This window comes from Arachis hypogaea, chromosome 1 (assembly GCF_003086295.3).
Source record: "Arachis hypogaea cultivar Tifrunner chromosome 1, arahy.Tifrunner.gnm2.J5K5, whole genome shotgun sequence".
Classification (NCBI taxonomy): Eukaryota; Viridiplantae; Streptophyta; class Magnoliopsida; order Fabales; family Fabaceae; genus Arachis; species Arachis hypogaea.
In genome coordinates, this window is record NC_092036.1 from 99,224,114 (window position 1) to 99,242,510 (window position 18,397).

The window sequence follows — 18,397 nt, forward strand, 5'->3', positions numbered from 1 at the left end:
AGGGAGACAGTATGATACCACCATAAATTATCATCGAATTATAGCTAGACTTAACATACATCATTCCCTTTTTAGCTCCACCAATATAGAAGTGGACAGATCGTTCTAAAATAGCTGCCAAATAATATGCCAGGCATTTCTCAAAAAAAAATTTAACCACTCTAGTGCATAAGTACTGTTGGTATTATCTGCTCCACCAAGAGCGCACACATGAAACATCTTTGTCATGTATGGATGAACTTAGTAAAACGGGTTTTGAACCTAATCAGATGTTGAGATCAATCAGTTTCATAAGTAATATATAGTAAGCTTTGAAAATTAAGCCTTTGCAAAATTTAGAGAGCTTAGTAGATAGCTGTTTACAGAGTTACTTTCATACACAGTAAATTTTCATGTAATGGTAAAGCTCATCTTACTAAATAAATACTTAAGCTATTTGGCGACACAGGCACATATAAACACCAAGTTTGCTAACTAAGCCCTAAACTCACATGGGACATCCTCCTGCATACCTATAGTTGAGAGAGAAATACCAAGCATTTTATCCCAAAAAATAATTGACATACCATAAAAACACCAGCCCTCAATAAAGCATCCTGCAACTCAGATGAAACAGAAACATTGGCAATAGACTGTAAAGCAGCATCAACAGCTCCTGGTAGAAGCTCAAACTCAGTGCCGTGCACAATGTCTGGAACTAGCCCAGAAAACTCGAGTATCTCAGATCCGGCAGCCTCAAATTAACTAAGAACTGAAAATGTTCGCATGATGTTTGTGGTTCATTTCCAGGAGTAGATGGATGAACAACATACATGCAACGGGAAAGAAGAGTTGCAAGAAGTTGCACTCCTCCATCTCTCGCCAGCTCTTCTCCATTCAATGAAGATGCACATCTGGCCACAATAAAAGTCAACAAGCAGCATGAGCTAGAATGGAATTTTACGCCAGGCAAACAAGCTCTGATGCTGCAACAAGGAGAGGTGCTCCATCTGAAAGAAAGAAAATTCTTATCATCCTTGTCCACAGTAACAGCACTTAACAACATGGGATAGCCAGCATATTTGAATAGCTCCAATATGTCTCTATATCTTCTGTATAAAATGCTTTGTCCCCTTCAGCAAAAGAAGCAATCTCCAAGGCTGAGGACCTTGCAATCCTTGCATGGTAGCCTAAGATACAGTTCACAAAAGGTAAATATTTTCAGTGAATTAGAATATAAAAACCTACTGTTGCATGCAAATGATATTATATCACATAAATTACCCCAAGGAGCAAAAAGAAATTTTAACATACATCATGATTTTGCCACCCCAAATCCGTGCATGCATATAACTAAGCCTGTCTATAGCTGGCTTGCAAAAGGAGAAAAGAACAAAACAGTTTATGCATCTACAAAACTCTCCCAATCTGGGTGACATGGGGCTATCACACCATTTCTCACACTAAAGAAAGTACATGGACTTGTTTGCATGATATACTTGCATATCAAAAATTAAGAAGTTAAGACAACAAAACATGTCCCCATGGCATTTGAAGACTTCAAAATAACAAGAGTTTGTCCATACAGTTAACTTCAACATGAGGATAGTTGTGCTGAATATCACGCTATCATAGTAACTTCTATTGATATATGAATCCAAATAAGCTTGTAACATGCAAACTATGTTTACCTGGAGGCGTTCATAAGCCTTCTGCATAGCAAGAAACTTCTCCCTTCCTTCAGGGTTTTTGACAGGATGATATTTCATAGCAAGTTTTTGATATCGTCGCTTTAGCTTTTCCTCGTCGATATTTTCAATTTGCTTTGATTAGCTAGATGTTTCATCTGATACCTCCGAAGAGTGCTTTTTATTTACATCATCACTAGATACATCATCCAAGGATATTTCAAGGATCTTGCAAGCTGCTCAACCATAGGCCAATTTGGAATGCGGATTTCATCGCACAGATTCCTCTGGTAATAATGATGACACCACATTTCATCTCTAAGTTCAGGGTATGTAACTGGAGGCATTGGGGCATAGTCATACAAAACATGGCAATACTGTGACAATTTCTGTGGAAAATCACCAAGGTGTTGCAAAACCTGATAAATACATTGAACAGGGATAAATCGAACCGCATGAACAATACCGGAAAGGTAGTTTGGGAAGTACACTTGTATTCTATAAAACCATACACATCAGGCCTTAATTTGCAATACCTGACGTATTAAATTTTCTGCCCTCATTTTATGAGTCCATATTATCTCAGGAGTGTCAGAATATGATACCATTGCAGCAGCAAATGCTGCTGGACCACTGCACTTCAATACATACAACAAAGATTCAGGAAGAAGCCCACCAAGAACACTACGTTTTGCCGAGGCAATGAAGCTGAAACCGCAGCTTCTTCGCCACCATGAAATCCTTGGTGGACATGGGTGACGGCAAAGAGTTGGTCAATTGAAAGTAGATTAGATCCTGGATAGGCCAGTGCAAAATAAAATGCACTAGTGCTGTATAGACGTATCATGGCCTTGGGAATAGCCTTCAACAATGCAGCAGCTGCCTCAACAATACTTGGTTCCCCAGAGAGAATGGCCTGAATTCATAAAGCAACCCACCCCCAACACACACACAACAAAAGAGGGAAAACAATGAAAAGAAAAATAAAAACTAGATTTAAATATTATAAGCAAAGCCTGAGAGCTGCGAAGACGAGACCATATAAGCGAATAGCAGCGCAGCCGAGAGAGTGGTAAATTATTGGAAGGATAGAAAATATTAAAAATCAACTGAAACCATACTATCACATAGTAAACAACTTGAACTAAATATGATAAAGTTAACAAGCAAGGGGACAATTCCTATAATCTTTGAAAAAAAAAGTTTATTAAAGTAGTAGTATATCAGAACAAACATATTTTCATACATGGCCAAATAATAAGGAAAAACCTTTGAAGTACCTGTGCAATGTGAGGAAGGCAACATGGACTTGACAAGATTCGTTTTACTCCAGGAGTTGGAGTAACAATTTCTCCAGCATCATCTAAATGAACATGCCAATTTTCAGAAGAATATAACAGGCACAGAAACTTGAGGCTAAAAGAATAAATTGCGGCAAAGAAAATAGTTGGGTAAATTTTTGCAAATGTAAGCAAATTAAATATAGAATTGTAATTGGTAAATAAGTTATTATAGGAGATTGAAGATAGTGGCACCTAAACATATGTTGCTTTTCTCATTATAAATAAATAAATAAATTCAAGTCATCAAGAATAATAAGGTTTCAGGCCATGAAAGATTAATAGCGAAAAAAAAAAGGCCAATTCATGCCACATATCAGACAAGAAATAATAAAGAATTCGAGATAGAGAAAATATTTACAGAACAATTGATGTTTGTATGAATATCTTCCACCAAAGATGATGACCCTACCTGAGATGGGGTAAGGACAAGAACTCTAAGGGCAAGTGCCCAGCGAAGCTCACGAATATCACGCAATTTCTTCCAATCTAGCATCCCAGAGGCCCAACACCTTGTTGTCCAATCAATAGCCTTCTTGGACCATAACCTTCTAATAGCATCTTTTTTCCACAGGTCCAATTTGAGCACCTTCTTTGTCAATATACATCCATTCCTTGAGTGGCTCCATAAAAGCCGTAGCTGCAATCAAAGGAATAGCTGTCCTCTCCAAAGTTTCATGGACCACTGTAAGAAGATTGACAGCTAATACACAGGCTCCAACTAGAACATAAGCCTCTACATTAGCTAAATCCTTCATCAAAGCCTGAAATTGAGTTGAATTTAACTTTGAGTAGAGCTTGTAAAGTGAAATCACCAAAAGGAAAGAGAAAACAAGAAAGAATAAGTAGATTAAATTTACAAAGACCTTCAAAAGAAAAAGAGGTCTGTGTCTCAGAGATCTGTCATCTGTCCTATCCAGGAGAACAGTAATGTGAGCTGTGCCTGAAAAAGGACCAACAGTCTTGTAGTGCTGCTCATATACAATTGCCATTGCCCTTGCACTTGTAGTCCTCTCCCAATGCGACATTTCCTCTGCTGAAGTAAGCGTCTTTTTCTTCTCCCGGTTGATGACTCCTCTTGATTTGATTCTTCACGTTGAACTCCATCAGAGCGTGTATGCAAATAAGCAACAAGTCCGGGAGGCAGAATTCAAGGCAATAGCTCCAAAGCGGGTTGATAGGAATCCGCCCAAAGAGCAACAAGTTGTCGACTAACTTCACGGCGTTCACCAGCAGGAAGGAAAAAAGCGTGCAATAAATGCCTCAACAAAGCACCATCGTGCACAGAAGCCTCTCGCACGGACTCCACAACAATAGCATCTTCTTCAGCAATTGATCGCATAATAACAGCTACTGTCTCTCTAACACTTTCGGCAAGATGACCAAATAGTGCAAACAAACGACACTTTAACCAGCAACTTCGCACAACAACTCAACAAAAACATTATGTTGAGTAGTTTCCCCATGTGGATCACAAATCATAGCCTCGAGCACTTCAACCACAGCCATTGACAGCAAAGGTGATACTGACATAGGCTTCAATCTGTTGACAAGAATAATGACATAACTCTGATTAGCAAACAATACTGACTTTGTATGCATAATTGTTGCGTGCCACTCTCCTTTAGAATCCATCACATTAGCATCACCAGGCCCACCACCAATGAGTGCTGCAACAAGCCCGGCAGCCTCAGATGCAACACCCTCTGAACCATTTCTAAGTAAACCCATTATCCTTCCAACTGCTGCTGGAAAAGACATCACGTGTGATGCGGCACTTCTTGATGCAAGTAGTGGATGTAAAGAAGCAATAAAACCCATCACAGTTGCAGAAGCGTTTGGTGATGGGGTGGCAAAGGAGGAGATTCTGGAGGAAGATTTGGGGCTGCAGGAAGCATAGTAATCAAGGCCAAGGTAACCTCTGGCACTTCAACGGTTGAAGGCACATCACTAAAAGGTATACATGCATTGAACTCCCTTATTCTTCGCCATAGTTTAGCTGTTGATCCAGGAATGGAACCACCTTCAGCAACAGCATCCTTGGCAGCTGCTGTTAAATGTTTCAAATGCATTGAAGCACTTTCAGCATCAGCAACTGACTTTTGCTGACCATATTGCAAATAAACACTTCCACAGGGAGGATCAATCCAATGACCAGGCATTGTCAGCCTTGGCAATACAAGTATGGCACATTGACCCTGCACAAAACATCACCAAAACTCAAAGATGCACTTAGACAATGCAGGATTTCTTTATTTTGGAAAATAAAAATATACCATATAACCATTTGCCTCAGTATGGTAAAATATTTAAAATTGATATCAAGATTCCAAGCAATTAAACTAGCAAATGAACTGCCATACTTTACTTCCATCTATACATGCCATAGTAGGAAATTCTTAACCAAGATGAGTTACATCTACCTACTTCAGTTTGAATTGCATCACGAACAGCTGCAAGTAAGCTATTGCGAGATGTGCTTGCATAAACCTACAATTAGTACCATACAAATGAGAAATTCCAGAGCATAAAATTTCATAATTGCAGTAGCATAACATTGCATACATGGATAGGGCATCCATCACTGAATTCAACTGCAAACATCAGGGGCTCTTCAGCAAACCGAACAAGGGAGCTTACTGAAGACAAAGGACAAACAGTAACAGCCTGCACAAATATAGTGAAAATTCTCAATATATGATATAAGCTCTCCAAGTAAAAATCATCTTACATGGAGATAGAAATGTACTGATAAAGCAATTCAGTCAGATATGCATAAAGACTACATAAAACTATTGAATACACAAAATTGCACATTAATTGAAGTTTTATAAAACTTCCATTCTTCCTTAAATTCTATTTTGCCCTGGATAAACAAAGAATGATGCTGCTTGGTACATGACAACTTAAATATATAGGCCCTTAACAATACCCAAAATAGGTGGTCAACAAATCTGCATGTACTTCAAATTATAAAAAGCTGATAATGTGTGTGTTGTTCTAGATATATCAGAACTAAATTCCAAAAACTAGTTGTGCAACTCAATGCATACATTCTTATGTTAGACGGTGATAGATTTCCCAAAGCATTTACACACATTTTTCTATATTACTAGTTGTCTTAACAAATGCGTCACTTATTTCATAATTCTCAGGACGCCTTTCCACGAGTGACACCTTTGTAAGAATGAACTGTCAAGATACGCATCACCATGTTCACCAAGTCCTCCTTTTGGACCAACTCCTAAGCTCAATCCTGGAACATTCAGAGTTCCCTGGGCAGCAGAATGCAACCTTACAGACCAACCACCCAAGGGGGTATCTTCTACTCCAACTGCCTCTTTTGCTGCATTACATTTATAAGCTTAAGGTTAAAAAAAAAAAAAAAACAAAGCAAAAGAAACTCACTACAAGCAATAAATAATTCAAATGTGGAAGGAAGATTAATGATGTTATAATTAAGATGTCCGCAACTAGGACAACCCAACAGTGGATTTTGCAGTTTTTGTCTGCAACAAAAATTACTCTATTATAACTGCTGATGTTAATTTGCGAGACAAGACGATACATAAACCATCGCATTATTTCAATATCAAATGGTAACATGAATTAAGATGCCAATATCTAGGAGAATAGTTGTTTATGCTAAAAGAACATCATCATACCAAGTGAGATAATAGCTGAATTAGTGCACGCAGAGGCAGCTTGGAAAGCTTTAGATAAGCCACTAGGGCATATCATAAGCTCCGTCTTCCACAAATGCACCATGTAATGCAAATAAAAAACCAGGGTGCAAATCTTCAATCCTTCTTGTCAAAGTTTCAGCTTGTTGACACACGTCAACATTAGCCTGTTAGAAAAATAATTATATAAAAAAAAATAATACTTAGTATATAATTTAAAAAAATATAACAATATTTAGATAATATTTATTTTTGTGAAAATATCAAAATACTAAAATTAAATTCAAAGTATAAATATAAAAAAAGAGTTAATACTCAAAATCGTCCCTGAAGGATACCTCGATCTCCATATTAGTCCCCGGAAGATAAAGTTAATCAAAAGAGTCCCCGAAAGTGACACGAGTTAATCACGTTCGTCCTTCCGTTAACTCCGTTGGTGACCTGGCTAACAGTTGCTGATGTGTGTGGTTAGCTTCCAACGTGGAAGAGGCCCACGTGTCATGACCTATTGCTGACGAGGTAAGTTTGACAAAACAGTTCAAATAAGTCCCTAAGTGTTTGAAACCTAATCCTAAATTCCACGATAAATAGGTCGCCTTCATCAATCAGATGGCCATATGCTTGGGTTCGTGTTCAAATTGGTGGTTTGGGGCGACGATGGAGGCAGGAAATGGAGGCCGTCGTGGTGGTGTGTCGTTGTTCTCGAACGGTAGTAATGGTTCCAGCGCCTCAATGCGAAGCAGGAGGAAACCCCATGAGGAATCATGTTTCTGTGGGTTGAAGGCTGCAATAAGAAAATCTGGGACAACGGAGAACCCAGATAGACTATTCCGTGCATGTCCAAGGTACCAGGTGAGTGTTGTGTAAGACTTTAAGGGTTTTTGATGTTGTTTTGTGTGTTGGGATTTTGTTTAATTTTTTATTTTCTGATTTCTGAATTTTCAGAAGGGCAGTCACTGCAACTACTTTAAGTGGGTTGAGGATGATGAATATGAAGGGGTGGGCCAAGGTGGAACGAAGAAAGATTATGGGGCTGAGCTGCAGGTTGATAGTGACTGTGATGAATGGAGGTTGAAGGTGGCATGGAGACTAGGCAGCTTGGAAGCTGAAGCAAAAGCATTGAAAATGTTAATAGTTTTCCTATTTGTGGTAGTTGTGCTTAATGTGATTGTTTGTAGTTTGTTGTCTCGTTCCAAGTAAAGCAAATTCCAAACACTTCATGGTGTAATGAGATGAATCCATTGAATGAGAATAGATGTTGCATTTGGTTTTTTTATATGAAGACAACACAATCCAATTCAAAGGTTCCAAACCAATTCGGATGACTATTAAAGTAACATGTACTAAGGAATGGACAAAATCAGTAGTGAAAGTAGTGTTAAACATTGAGTAGTCAAAGTACTATTAAATATTGAGTTGCCATAGAAGGCTAGATGTCACATTTTCTTAAGGACCAAAAGGTTTAACATAGGAAACAGACCACATCAAAGTCATAAGCTTTTACATGAGGATACATAACCTAAAAAGTATCCTAGACCAAAATAAAAGGGCATAGTACAACTTTCAGTGACATAGATAATCAAAATGTAGATAATGTAACTTCAATTGCCTTTTGCAAAAAAACATAAAGTATCCTCACACAAAAAACAAATTCAACCACAATACATTTCAACACTAATCAAAGTCATTTATCAGTCTTTCTTGGGGGCTTGAAGGTGGGAGTAGGAACGAAGGTCATAAAGTCGGCTAGTTTTTTAGTAGTGGCTGAACTAGTCCCCTTGATTGTCTCAGCAGAGACAACGACTGGTGCGGCTTCAATAGGTTTAGGAGACGACTGAAGTCTGGCTTTCCCTTTAATGACCTTTAACTTTGATGGCCTAGCAGTGAGTTGTTCCTATAGAAATTAATGGTACATCTAGATTTAGATTTAGCTTATTAAAGAAATGAGATTTATGAAATAACAAATGTTTAAAATGAATCACATATGGCAGATTACCTGTTGTGTTTCTTGGGTTGGTGGTATACTGTCACACTGGCTAATATCAATTACTGTTGGAGTCTGTGTTAGTGATGGCGCTGGATTAGGTTCAGCTGGGACAGTGGTTGCTTCAGGGGCAGCCCCTTCTGCAGCAGGGGCAACCAGAGCTAGTTGTAGCTGCAGCTGCCTAGCATGCTCCTCAGCTTCGGTAGCTTTCTTCTTTGCACAGCTTCGCTGGTTGTGTCCTATCTCACTGCAATACATGCATATGATAGGGTTATACTTCCTCTTCATCTTTGTTTTTGACCCAGTGGGTTGTTCCTCTTTGTCTCTTCTCCTTTTCTTCGTTGGTCTTCCAGGCTTTGCCTTAAATGGTGGTGGGACGGGAGCTGGGTGTGGAGTTTTTTCCCACAGATCCTGACCTTTCACTGGATTCACATTGAAGCAATAAGTCTTCCTGTACGCTTCCATCTTCAACCAGTCGTGACAATAGTCTTCAGCACGTTTGTCCTTCTTATCCTGTATAGCTGAGATTGCATGCATACACGGCATCCCTTACATAGACAAACCAATCATTATTTGAAGATCGTGCATAAAAGTAAATTACAGTAACTTAATGTTGAATTTTTTACCTATTAGTTGCCAAAAACGACAGCTGCATGTATGCTTTCCCAGGTCAACCACCATATTGGTTGGCCAGCCATGAACTTCATACAGTTCTTCTTTTTCATCACCAGACCATTGAGGAGCCCAGTGGCTAGACAACGCTGTCATGGCTTCAAGTCTGCTCTGCTGAACAGGGGGGAGAATCCCTTGATAATTCTCTAGCTTCTTCCGATTGTCAACAATACTCTTCATGATGATTCTTCTTACTTCCTCAGCTAATGTCAGAATCGACTTGCCCCTATCATGCTTGATTTTTGCGTTGAAAGACTCGCAGGCATTGTTGCATATGTTATCCACCTTTGGCAGTTCACTGAAGTGGGCCTTTGTCCATGCATCTTTTGGCCATTTGTCGAGATATTCCCATGCTTTTTGATTAATTAGCTTCACTCTGTTCATGTTTCTGTTGAATTCAACTGTTGTCCTAGACCGAGCACATTCCCAAACCATATCTTTCAGTTCAGTACTGGACCACTATTTTGAGAAATTGCGCCATAAATGCCAGACGCAGAATCGATGGTGTACCCTGGGAAATACTTCCTGAACAGCTGGTATTAACCCCTGCAAGTTAAAACAGACACGACAAGATAACATGTCAAATTCGTCCCTACAATAACTTTATTAAATCAAATACATCCCTCAATGTTACTTCATTAAATCAAAATAGTCCCATTATTGTCTTATCGTAAATCAATAAAGTGCTAACCTTCTGCATGTCCGAAATGAAGCACCATTTGTTCTCCCTGTAGTCTCCCAGGTCATTGTGTAGTAACTCAAGGAACCACTTCCAATTGTCCTTATTCTCAACACTGACTATGGCATAAGCAATCACAAGTATGTGATTGTTAGCATCCTGCCCACAAGCTGTTAAAATCTGACCCCCATGTAGTGTTTTCAGAAACGCTCCATCAAGACCAATTAAGGGTCTGCAACCAGCCTTAAAACCCCTCTTGCAGGCATCAAGGCAAACATAAAAGCGATCAAACAGGGGAGGACTCTCAGGCATGGGGATAACAGACACTTGAACTGTGGAGCCGGGGTTACTAGTCAGCAACTCATTGGCATAGTCCCACACCAACCCATATTGAGCTATCTCATCACCCTCGACTATTTTCCTAGCGGCTTTCAAAGCTCTTGTAATGCATGTGCTATTGAGATAGACATTGCACTTTCTAACAAACCAGTCATAAACCTCTCGATGCTTCATGGTTGGGTGTTTTCTAAGCTTAGGTACTAGTTTACTCAGAGTCCAGGTTTGGGTTGCAGCTCTGTTTTTCCTCCATCGTGGACAAGTGTGACTATCTACTAGTGTCTTAATTTGCCAAGAACCATCTTGCTTATTACATGCACAGTAAACTACCCAGGGACAATCTTCAGACTTACAGACAGCCCTAACTCTAACTTTGTCATTTTTTGAAAACATAATATTTCTACCCCATGGATTGTATAATCCCTAGTTGCTTGCATGAATTCAGACTTGGACTTAAATACCATACTGACCTCGAATTTCAACTCTCCAAACTTTGTTTTGTCATTGAACTGAGGGTACACAGCTGGTGATTCTTCATCAGACTCCAACACCTTATCAGAATCCTCTAAATGCCAGGAGTCAGCATCTGAGGCAGCATCACTGTCATCTAAATCTGGTAACAAAAAGTTTAACACATTAGAAACCCTAACATTTGCAAAATAATTTATGAAACAACTAACCCTAATGGAATTAACATAACAGACTCATAACTTTCTTCATCTTCAGACCCCTCATAGTTGGAATCATCAGTGTCTATCTCTTTATCAGCTAGTCTTTTCTTAGGGGGCTTCTGCTTTTCTCTGACTTTAGACCTGCTGTCCCTTTTTCCACTTCTTTTTTCCTTCCCAGAGTCACTATCACTCTCACTGCTATAGAGGTTGTCTCCTACAACTTTTGGAGGCCTATACAATTCATCTTCAGTACTCTCATAAGAGTCATGAGAGTCAGTGTCATCCTCCTGGAGGGGAGCTTCCTTCACTTGTCTTCCAGATCTTGTGACTCTGCAGCCACTGCTATTTTGTTTGTCCTTTGCCCCTTGTGAGTTATTGCCTGTCTCTGATGACGAATTTAATTGAGGTGGGACTGATTTGGCCTGATAACTGGTCTTCTTGGCCTGAGGAACAGGCTTCATGGGCTGAGCAGATGTCTTCTTGGGCTAAGATGTTGTCTTCTTGGGCTGGTGGGCTGCTTTATTGGGCTGAGACATGGGCTTCACCTTTTGGTTGATTGGGCTCAGATATGGGCTTCATTGTTGGATTGGGCTGTGACTTGGGCTGTGAGGTTGTTCTGTTGGGGTGAGAGGTTTGCTTTTGGGAATGAGGATCAATTGTTGTGGGTTTCTTCATAGCTTGGGAGCTACACTTTCCCTGTTTCAACCTTTCTGCTTCCACATTCATTACTTCCTCCTCAATCTGGTCTACTATAAAAGGCTGAGAGATACAATGCTCCAGGTAGATATTGATCAGATTGTGGTTTCTCCTGCAATCCTTGCACATGGCAACCAAGTCTCCGTCTGTGAGTAAGCTTCTCAACCCTGATGAAAGAGGAACTCCAGGATGTTTCCACCAACAATTTCCAGCTTCAATGTAACCCAAACTCCCTGTAATAACCCCTTACAAAGAAGACGTCAAGCGTGTCTCCTTCAACCCCCATCAACACCTCTGTATTATCGGGTTCGTATACTATATCTCCTTCCGCATTCTTCTTAAACAGTCCCCCATGGTGAAACACAAAGGTCATCGGAGGACCTTCCATCTACAAGCAGAAACAAGAAAACCTCCTTAGCCCACACAGATTGCAACTGCCTATTCTCAATCATAACATAACAAACCCTAACCCCAAAACAAACATGCAACAACGAAAACTAACTCTCATTAACATGAAACACCCATAACACAATATCATCACAACGGCATTCAATGAAATGCATTCTGACACTTAAACAATAGTCACACAAACCCCTACCCCTAATCAGACAGAGATATACAGAACGCCACCTCTAAGACATCAGGCTACAAACTGACTTCAAAAAAAAGGAAAAAACTTTAATGCTTACCTCTAACCGTCACGCTTGCTTCTTCCACAATCAATGTTGCTAACAGCTGACGACCGCTCTTCTCAGTACCAACAGCTACTCGGCTTTGATCGTTAACCAACGACGACAAACGTGGATGGCGATGTTCGAATGCAAGGTGAAGGGGTTAGGGCATGGCTTGAGGGAGACGAAACAATTTGGAGCTAGACATGGAGATACTCGTTATGGAAGAGGGTGAATCCACTCTGCAATGTTTTGAATCCACTTTCTCCACAAAACGACGCCGTATCATGTCTATCTGGACATTCACTCAAAACGGCGCCGTATTCCTTCTCTGCCAGCATGGCAGTTAACGTGCCACGTGAGCAGACGTTAGCCATGTCATCAAGCAAATTGACGGAAGGACGAACGTGATTAACTCGTGTCACTTTCGGGGACTCTTTTGATTAACTTTATCTTCTGGGGACTAATATGGAGATCGATGTATCTTTCAGGGTCGATTTTGAGTATTAATTCATAAAAAAAATAACTTACCCCCATGACAAGGTACCAAGAGCAATATCTAGAGCACTGGGAGCAATACTTGAAAGACAGGGAGCAAAATGAAGCTTGGCAGCACAGAATGGAGGAAAGATTGGAAAGCTGGCAGCAACAATCAATGGCCCAACAACAAGAATTTCAAGCCAAGATTCTTGAGGGACAAAGGGAACTAACAACAGGACTTCAAGAGTCATATGATAAGATGTTCCTGACCCAAGCCAAGTATGGGGAGTATACTCACAACTTGTATCAGTGGAAGAACATTCATCACACTATTGGAGAGGCTAGACATGTGCAACAATCAGAGTGTAATGAGGATGTGCAAGCAAGGTTGGAGTACTTAACCCGCTGCATGCCAGCACTAAATCCACAAATCAAATCATTTGAGCAATGCCAAGAACTTAGAGACCGCCAGGCAGCAAAGTCTCGGCTTAATACCCAGGTAGCATTCCAAAGATTAGAAGAAGTTGGGCTTTCAGGTCTCGCAGATCCTGTTTGGGAAAGAAGATGTCCTCGTGAAGAAGCTCAAGATTATGGATAGAAGAGGAAGAAGAAGAAGGGAGAATCCAGCAAATCCAAAAGAATGGAAATGCCTGACAAATAGAGGTGATGAAGTTTCTTTTCTTATTTTTACTTAAATAAAGAAGATGCATGTCTGAAACATGACATGCCTCCAATTGCTTTATGTTCTACTATTTCTTTTGTTTGCATTAATAGTTAGTTAAGAATAAACTATCTGCATAATAAGTGTCATCATTCATCAGCTTGTATACTTTGTTTTGTTTTTCCTTGCTGACTAAATAAAAGAGAGATGTTTTGTTTAGAAAGGTGATTGTTCAATGTTGCAAAAGTTAGAATAAAAGTTAGTGGTGGTATATATGTTTGATTTAATTGATAGCTCATAGAATAAATGCTACAAAATGACTTGTTACAGAAAGTCCACAATAAAGAGCAACCTAGCTACACAACATTTAGTGATCCAAAGAGATGCTGGGCATCAATGATCCTAGGAAGAAAAAGGTGAGCCATGTGTCTGTGGTGAAGAAATGTTGAGTAAAATTAAGCCAAAGGCCACTGCAACATTTGCCACCAAGCCTTCAATAAATAATAAGCTCTTTATGCAAAAGAAAAAAAGAAAAAAACTAACAAGGGAAATGAGCAAAAAGTGAGGAATTATAGCAGCAACCTTGGTGAACCCTTAAGGAAACATTGTTTGTTTTAACAGCAAGTAATAAATGGGCTACTTTTGATCTGCATAAAACCCCATAGACCAAATTCAACTATCTGCTTAATAAGAACATATATACTTATCTATTTCACTCTATCTTCTCTTGCGTTTGATGCTTGCTTGGGGACAAGCAAGTTTTAAGTTTGGTGTTGTGATGACAAGTCATCTTAGCCTAGTTTCACTAGTCTTTTTCTTTGTTTTCATTAGGTTTTATGCACTTTCTTGCATTCTAAGTAAGTAATTTGGAATGGAAATGCATGACTTCTTTGAATCAAACAACCACCATCTAATTGATGCTAAATCATGAGGTTTAGGCTAAATTTAATTGATTTTTAATGATTTATAAACCTTGTGAATTTGGTGATACTTTGATTGGTTGTTTTGATTAATTGTAGGTGAAGAAAAGAAGAAAAGAAGAAAGCGTGGCCTAAGAAGCGTGGCCCAAGGAAGAAAAAGTGTGGCCAAGGAAGGAAGAAGTGTGGCACAACAATGAAGGAAAACCATGAAGCTCTCTCCAAGAGCACTATGCTCACCAAGGGAGCGCTACATTTTCCCTCAAGGGACCAAGGCACAATGCTCTGCTCACTTTGTGAGCTGAGCACAATATGAAGCCAAGAAACAAGGAAAGGAAAAACAATGCTCAGCTCACCAAGTGAGCATTATCGGGCTCTCACAAGAAATAAATCAAAGAAAATAAGTTGCCAATGCTTGCTCCAAGGATTGAACCCATGACCAAAGGGGGTTGGGGGAGCGCTACTCACAAGGGAAAATGAGCCAAAAATGGCCAAATGCATCCTCCAAGGTTCGAACCAAGCACCTAGAGGAAGCAAGGAGCAAGGCGCCACTTCCTTCACCAAGAGAAAAGCTTTAGCGCATGCTTCCCTCAAGTTTCGAACCAAGGACCTTCCCTTGGATGCCTCAATGCTCAGCTCACTTGGAGAGCTGAGCGCTACCCATGGTGCATCACACAAGCATCTTGACACGGGCTAGGGAAGTGGAGCGCGCATCTTGACATGGTCCAGGGGCACAAGGCGCGCAATAATTTTGCACCAAGGCACCAATACTCAGCTCACAAAGTGAGCTGAGCATTCCCCTGATGCTTCCCCCAACAATTGCACGCTACAAAGGGACCTCACACTAAGCATCAATGCTCAGCTCCCCACTTGAGCTGAGCATCCCCCTGGAAGCAAATTCTTCATGGGCTGAAAAATCAATCAAAAATCCAATTAAATTCAAATCTTCACCAAATCAAAAGCCCATCCAAATTCCAAAATCCAAGAATAGAAAGTGTATAAATAGGAGCTAGTTTGATGTAATTAGGACCTCTAGACTTTACTTTGAATTTTTCCTTTTAGCTTTCATTTTGAGCTTTTACTTTTGAATTTCTTAGAGAATTGGGAAGGAGAATTGATCTCTCTTCTTCCTTGTTCTTGCTTGAGCACTCTTTAATTTTCTTGCTTTGGATCTTGGGTGAAGAATTGAAGAACTTTTGTTTCAATCTCACCTTGAGATCTCTTCTTTAATTTTCTGCATAATTGAATTTCAATTTCTTTTCATTGCTTCTTCTTCTACTCTTTCTGCAATTTACTTTCCTTTATTTCCTTTGCAATTGTTCTTGTTGGATCAAGGAAGGATTTGAGATCTAGACTTGTTATCTAGTCTCTTCCACTCCTGAGATCTCCAACCTCTTTTAAATTGCTGCAAATTAAGCATTGCTCATTTTCTGTTTTAAGCATTCAAAGCATTTTTACTCTTCTGCTTAAGATCCACTTCACTGCAATTCAATCTTCTCTTTTATGTTTAATACAATTTACTTATTCTTGTTTAATTTCTGCAATCCCAATTCCCAATCCCTTTTACAATTCAAGCAATTTACATTTCTTGCACTTTAAGCTTCAGCCATTTATATTTCTTGCAATTTAAGTTTCTGCACTTTATATTACTTGCACTTTAAGATTCAGCTTCTTTACTTTCTTTGCTCTTTAGTTTACTGCAATTCTTCCCTCTCCCTTTACATTTCAAGCAATTTAGCTTCTGTCAATTATAAACCACTCAACCAATACTTGATTCGCTTGACTAAATCAACCACTAAACTAAAATTGCTCAATCCTTCAATCCCTGTGGGATCGACCTCACTCATGTGAGTTATTATTACTTGATGCGACCCGGTACACTTGCCGGTGAGTTTCGTGTTGGATCGTTTTCCACACATCAAGTTTTTGGCGCCGTTGCCGGGAATTGAAATGGATTGACAATGATTAAGTGAAGTGGCGATCTAGATCAAGCACTTTTTCTTTTCTGGTTCTTTATTTTTTTATTAACCCACTAACTGTTTGAATTTTTGCTTAAGCTAACTAAAACTTCATTCTAGCAATAGATTGAAGTGTCACTGGTTTTGTGTGTTTCTTGTGTTTTGCTTGTATGTCAGGTACAAGAAGAGCCATACCCACCTCTCATGAACAAGACGAACGAACTCTCAGGAGATTAAGAAGAGCTGAAAGAGGGAAAGGCATTGTTGGAGAAGAAGAGTCAGAAGATGAGTTTCAAGACATGGTGGAACATTCAACCAATCCACAAAATCCACCAGCAGGAGCAGCCGATAACAACAACAATCCACCACAGAGGAGAGTTTTGGCTTCCTATACTTTTGCAAATCCTAGACATTGTGGAAGCAACATATTAACTCCAAATGTCAATGCAAACAATTTTGAACTAAAGCCACAACTCATCACTTTAGTTTAAAATAATTGCTCTTATGGAGGAGGACCACTTGAAGACCCCAACCAACACTTGTCTACTTTCCTAAGGATTTGTGACATAGTCAAAACTAATGGAGTGCATCCTGACAGATACAAGCTACTGCTCTTTCCATTCTCTCTCAGAGACAAAGCCACTCAATGGTTGGAGTCCTTTCCAAGAGACAGCATCAACAATTGGATGATTTGGTAACAAGTTCCTTGCCAAATTTTATCCACCTCAAAGGATTATTAGGCTGAAAACTGAAGTACAAACATTCACACAAATGGAGGCTGAACCCATCTATGAGGCATGGGAGAGATACAAGGCTCTAATCAGGAAATGTCCTCCTAAAATGTTCACTGAGTGGGATAAGTTGCAGAATTTCTATGAAGGCTTAACATTGAAATCCCAGGAAGCATTGGATCACTCAGCTGGAGGCTCTTTGCAACTCATGAAAACTGCAGAGGAAGCCCAAAATCTCATTGACATGGTGGCTAACAACCAGTATTTCTTTGCTCATCAAAAACAACGCCAACCATCACAAAGGAGAGGAGTAATGGAGTTGGAAGGAGTGGATTCGATCCTAGCTCAAAACAAAATGATGCAGCAGCAAATTCAACAACAATTTGAGCAAATGGCCAAGAGGATTGACAATCTCCAAGTTGCAGCAGTCAACACAAGCCAACCATTAACCACTTGGGGCAAAATGAAGAAATTCAAGAGGAGCAACAGCAAGAGCAAGTCCAGTATATGCACAACCAAATTTTGGACCAAATGAAGTCTATGGTGATACTTACAACCCCTCTTGGAAGAACCATCCAACCTTAGATGGGAGACAATCACAATCAAACTCAGCAGCCATGGCAAAGAAACTCTACTCAAAACAATTGAAAAAACACAAACCACAACAACCAAGCCTCTAACCAAAACACATATAGAAAACCACAAAATACTTACCCCAACCTTAACCATCATCCATCCAACAACCAAGTCTCCAACCAAAATACTTTCCCTCAACCATCACACCCAAAAGCAACCAATCTCACAAGATTCTCACAGAATTACCAAACTGAGCTCCTAATGGAAAAAATGATGAAGCACCAAGAGATGACAATAAGGAACCAGGAAGCCTCCATGAAGAATATGGAAAGTCAAATGGTCAACTCTCCAAACAGATCCATTGAAAGACCATCAAGCTCACTACCTAGTGACACCATTTCTAATCCAAAAAGGAGTGAAAGCAATACAACAAGAGTGGAAAGATCCTGGTGAAAAATGAAGAAGCAACCAAAAAGCCAAAGGAAATAAAAGAAACAACTGAAGAAAGAAAGCCAATGATAAATTAACACAAGCAAGACCAGAAGCTCAAAGAAAAAACAGCCAAAAAATAAAAAAAAGAGAAGGAAGCAACCACAAGAAAAAGGAGAGGAACCTCACACTAGCCATATCCTCAAAGGAGCAAATGACTAAGCAACACTTCCCAAATTGCTAGAA

General features: G+C 39.6%; 1 protein-coding gene across 6 annotated transcripts; it reads right to left on the reverse strand.

Moving 5' to 3' along the window:
- Nucleotides 1-286: 286 nt before the first annotated feature.
- On the reverse strand, nucleotides 287-6,874 carry LOC112702146 (dnaJ homolog subfamily C GRV2-like). 6 transcript variants are annotated; one of them, XR_011865067.1, is made up of 10 exons: nucleotides 6,673-6,848; nucleotides 6,106-6,353; nucleotides 5,573-5,674; nucleotides 5,431-5,497; nucleotides 3,874-5,205; nucleotides 3,420-3,771; nucleotides 2,948-3,030; nucleotides 2,204-2,583; nucleotides 1,671-2,086; nucleotides 287-1,169 (listed from the first exon to the last, which is right to left on the reverse strand). XR_011865067.1 is itself a non-coding variant. In XM_072201734.1 (10 exons), the coding sequence occupies exons 3-5, from the start codon at nucleotides 5,609-5,611 to the stop codon at nucleotides 4,828-4,830; spliced, it is 480 nt and encodes a 159-aa protein (XP_072057835.1). In that variant the 5' UTR covers nucleotides 5,612-5,674; nucleotides 6,106-6,353; nucleotides 6,673-6,874; the 3' UTR covers nucleotides 287-1,169; nucleotides 1,671-2,086; nucleotides 2,204-2,583; nucleotides 2,948-3,030; nucleotides 3,420-3,771; nucleotides 3,874-4,827. The 6 variants fall into 6 exon arrangements, 5 of the variants coding, with proteins under 5 accessions (XP_072057835.1, XP_072057803.1, XP_072057877.1 ...); XM_072201734.1 differs by having other exon boundaries at nucleotides 5,435-5,497; nucleotides 6,673-6,874; XM_072201702.1 differs by having other exon boundaries at nucleotides 5,435-5,497; nucleotides 6,185-6,353.
- Nucleotides 6,875-18,397: the final 11,523 nt, after the last annotated feature.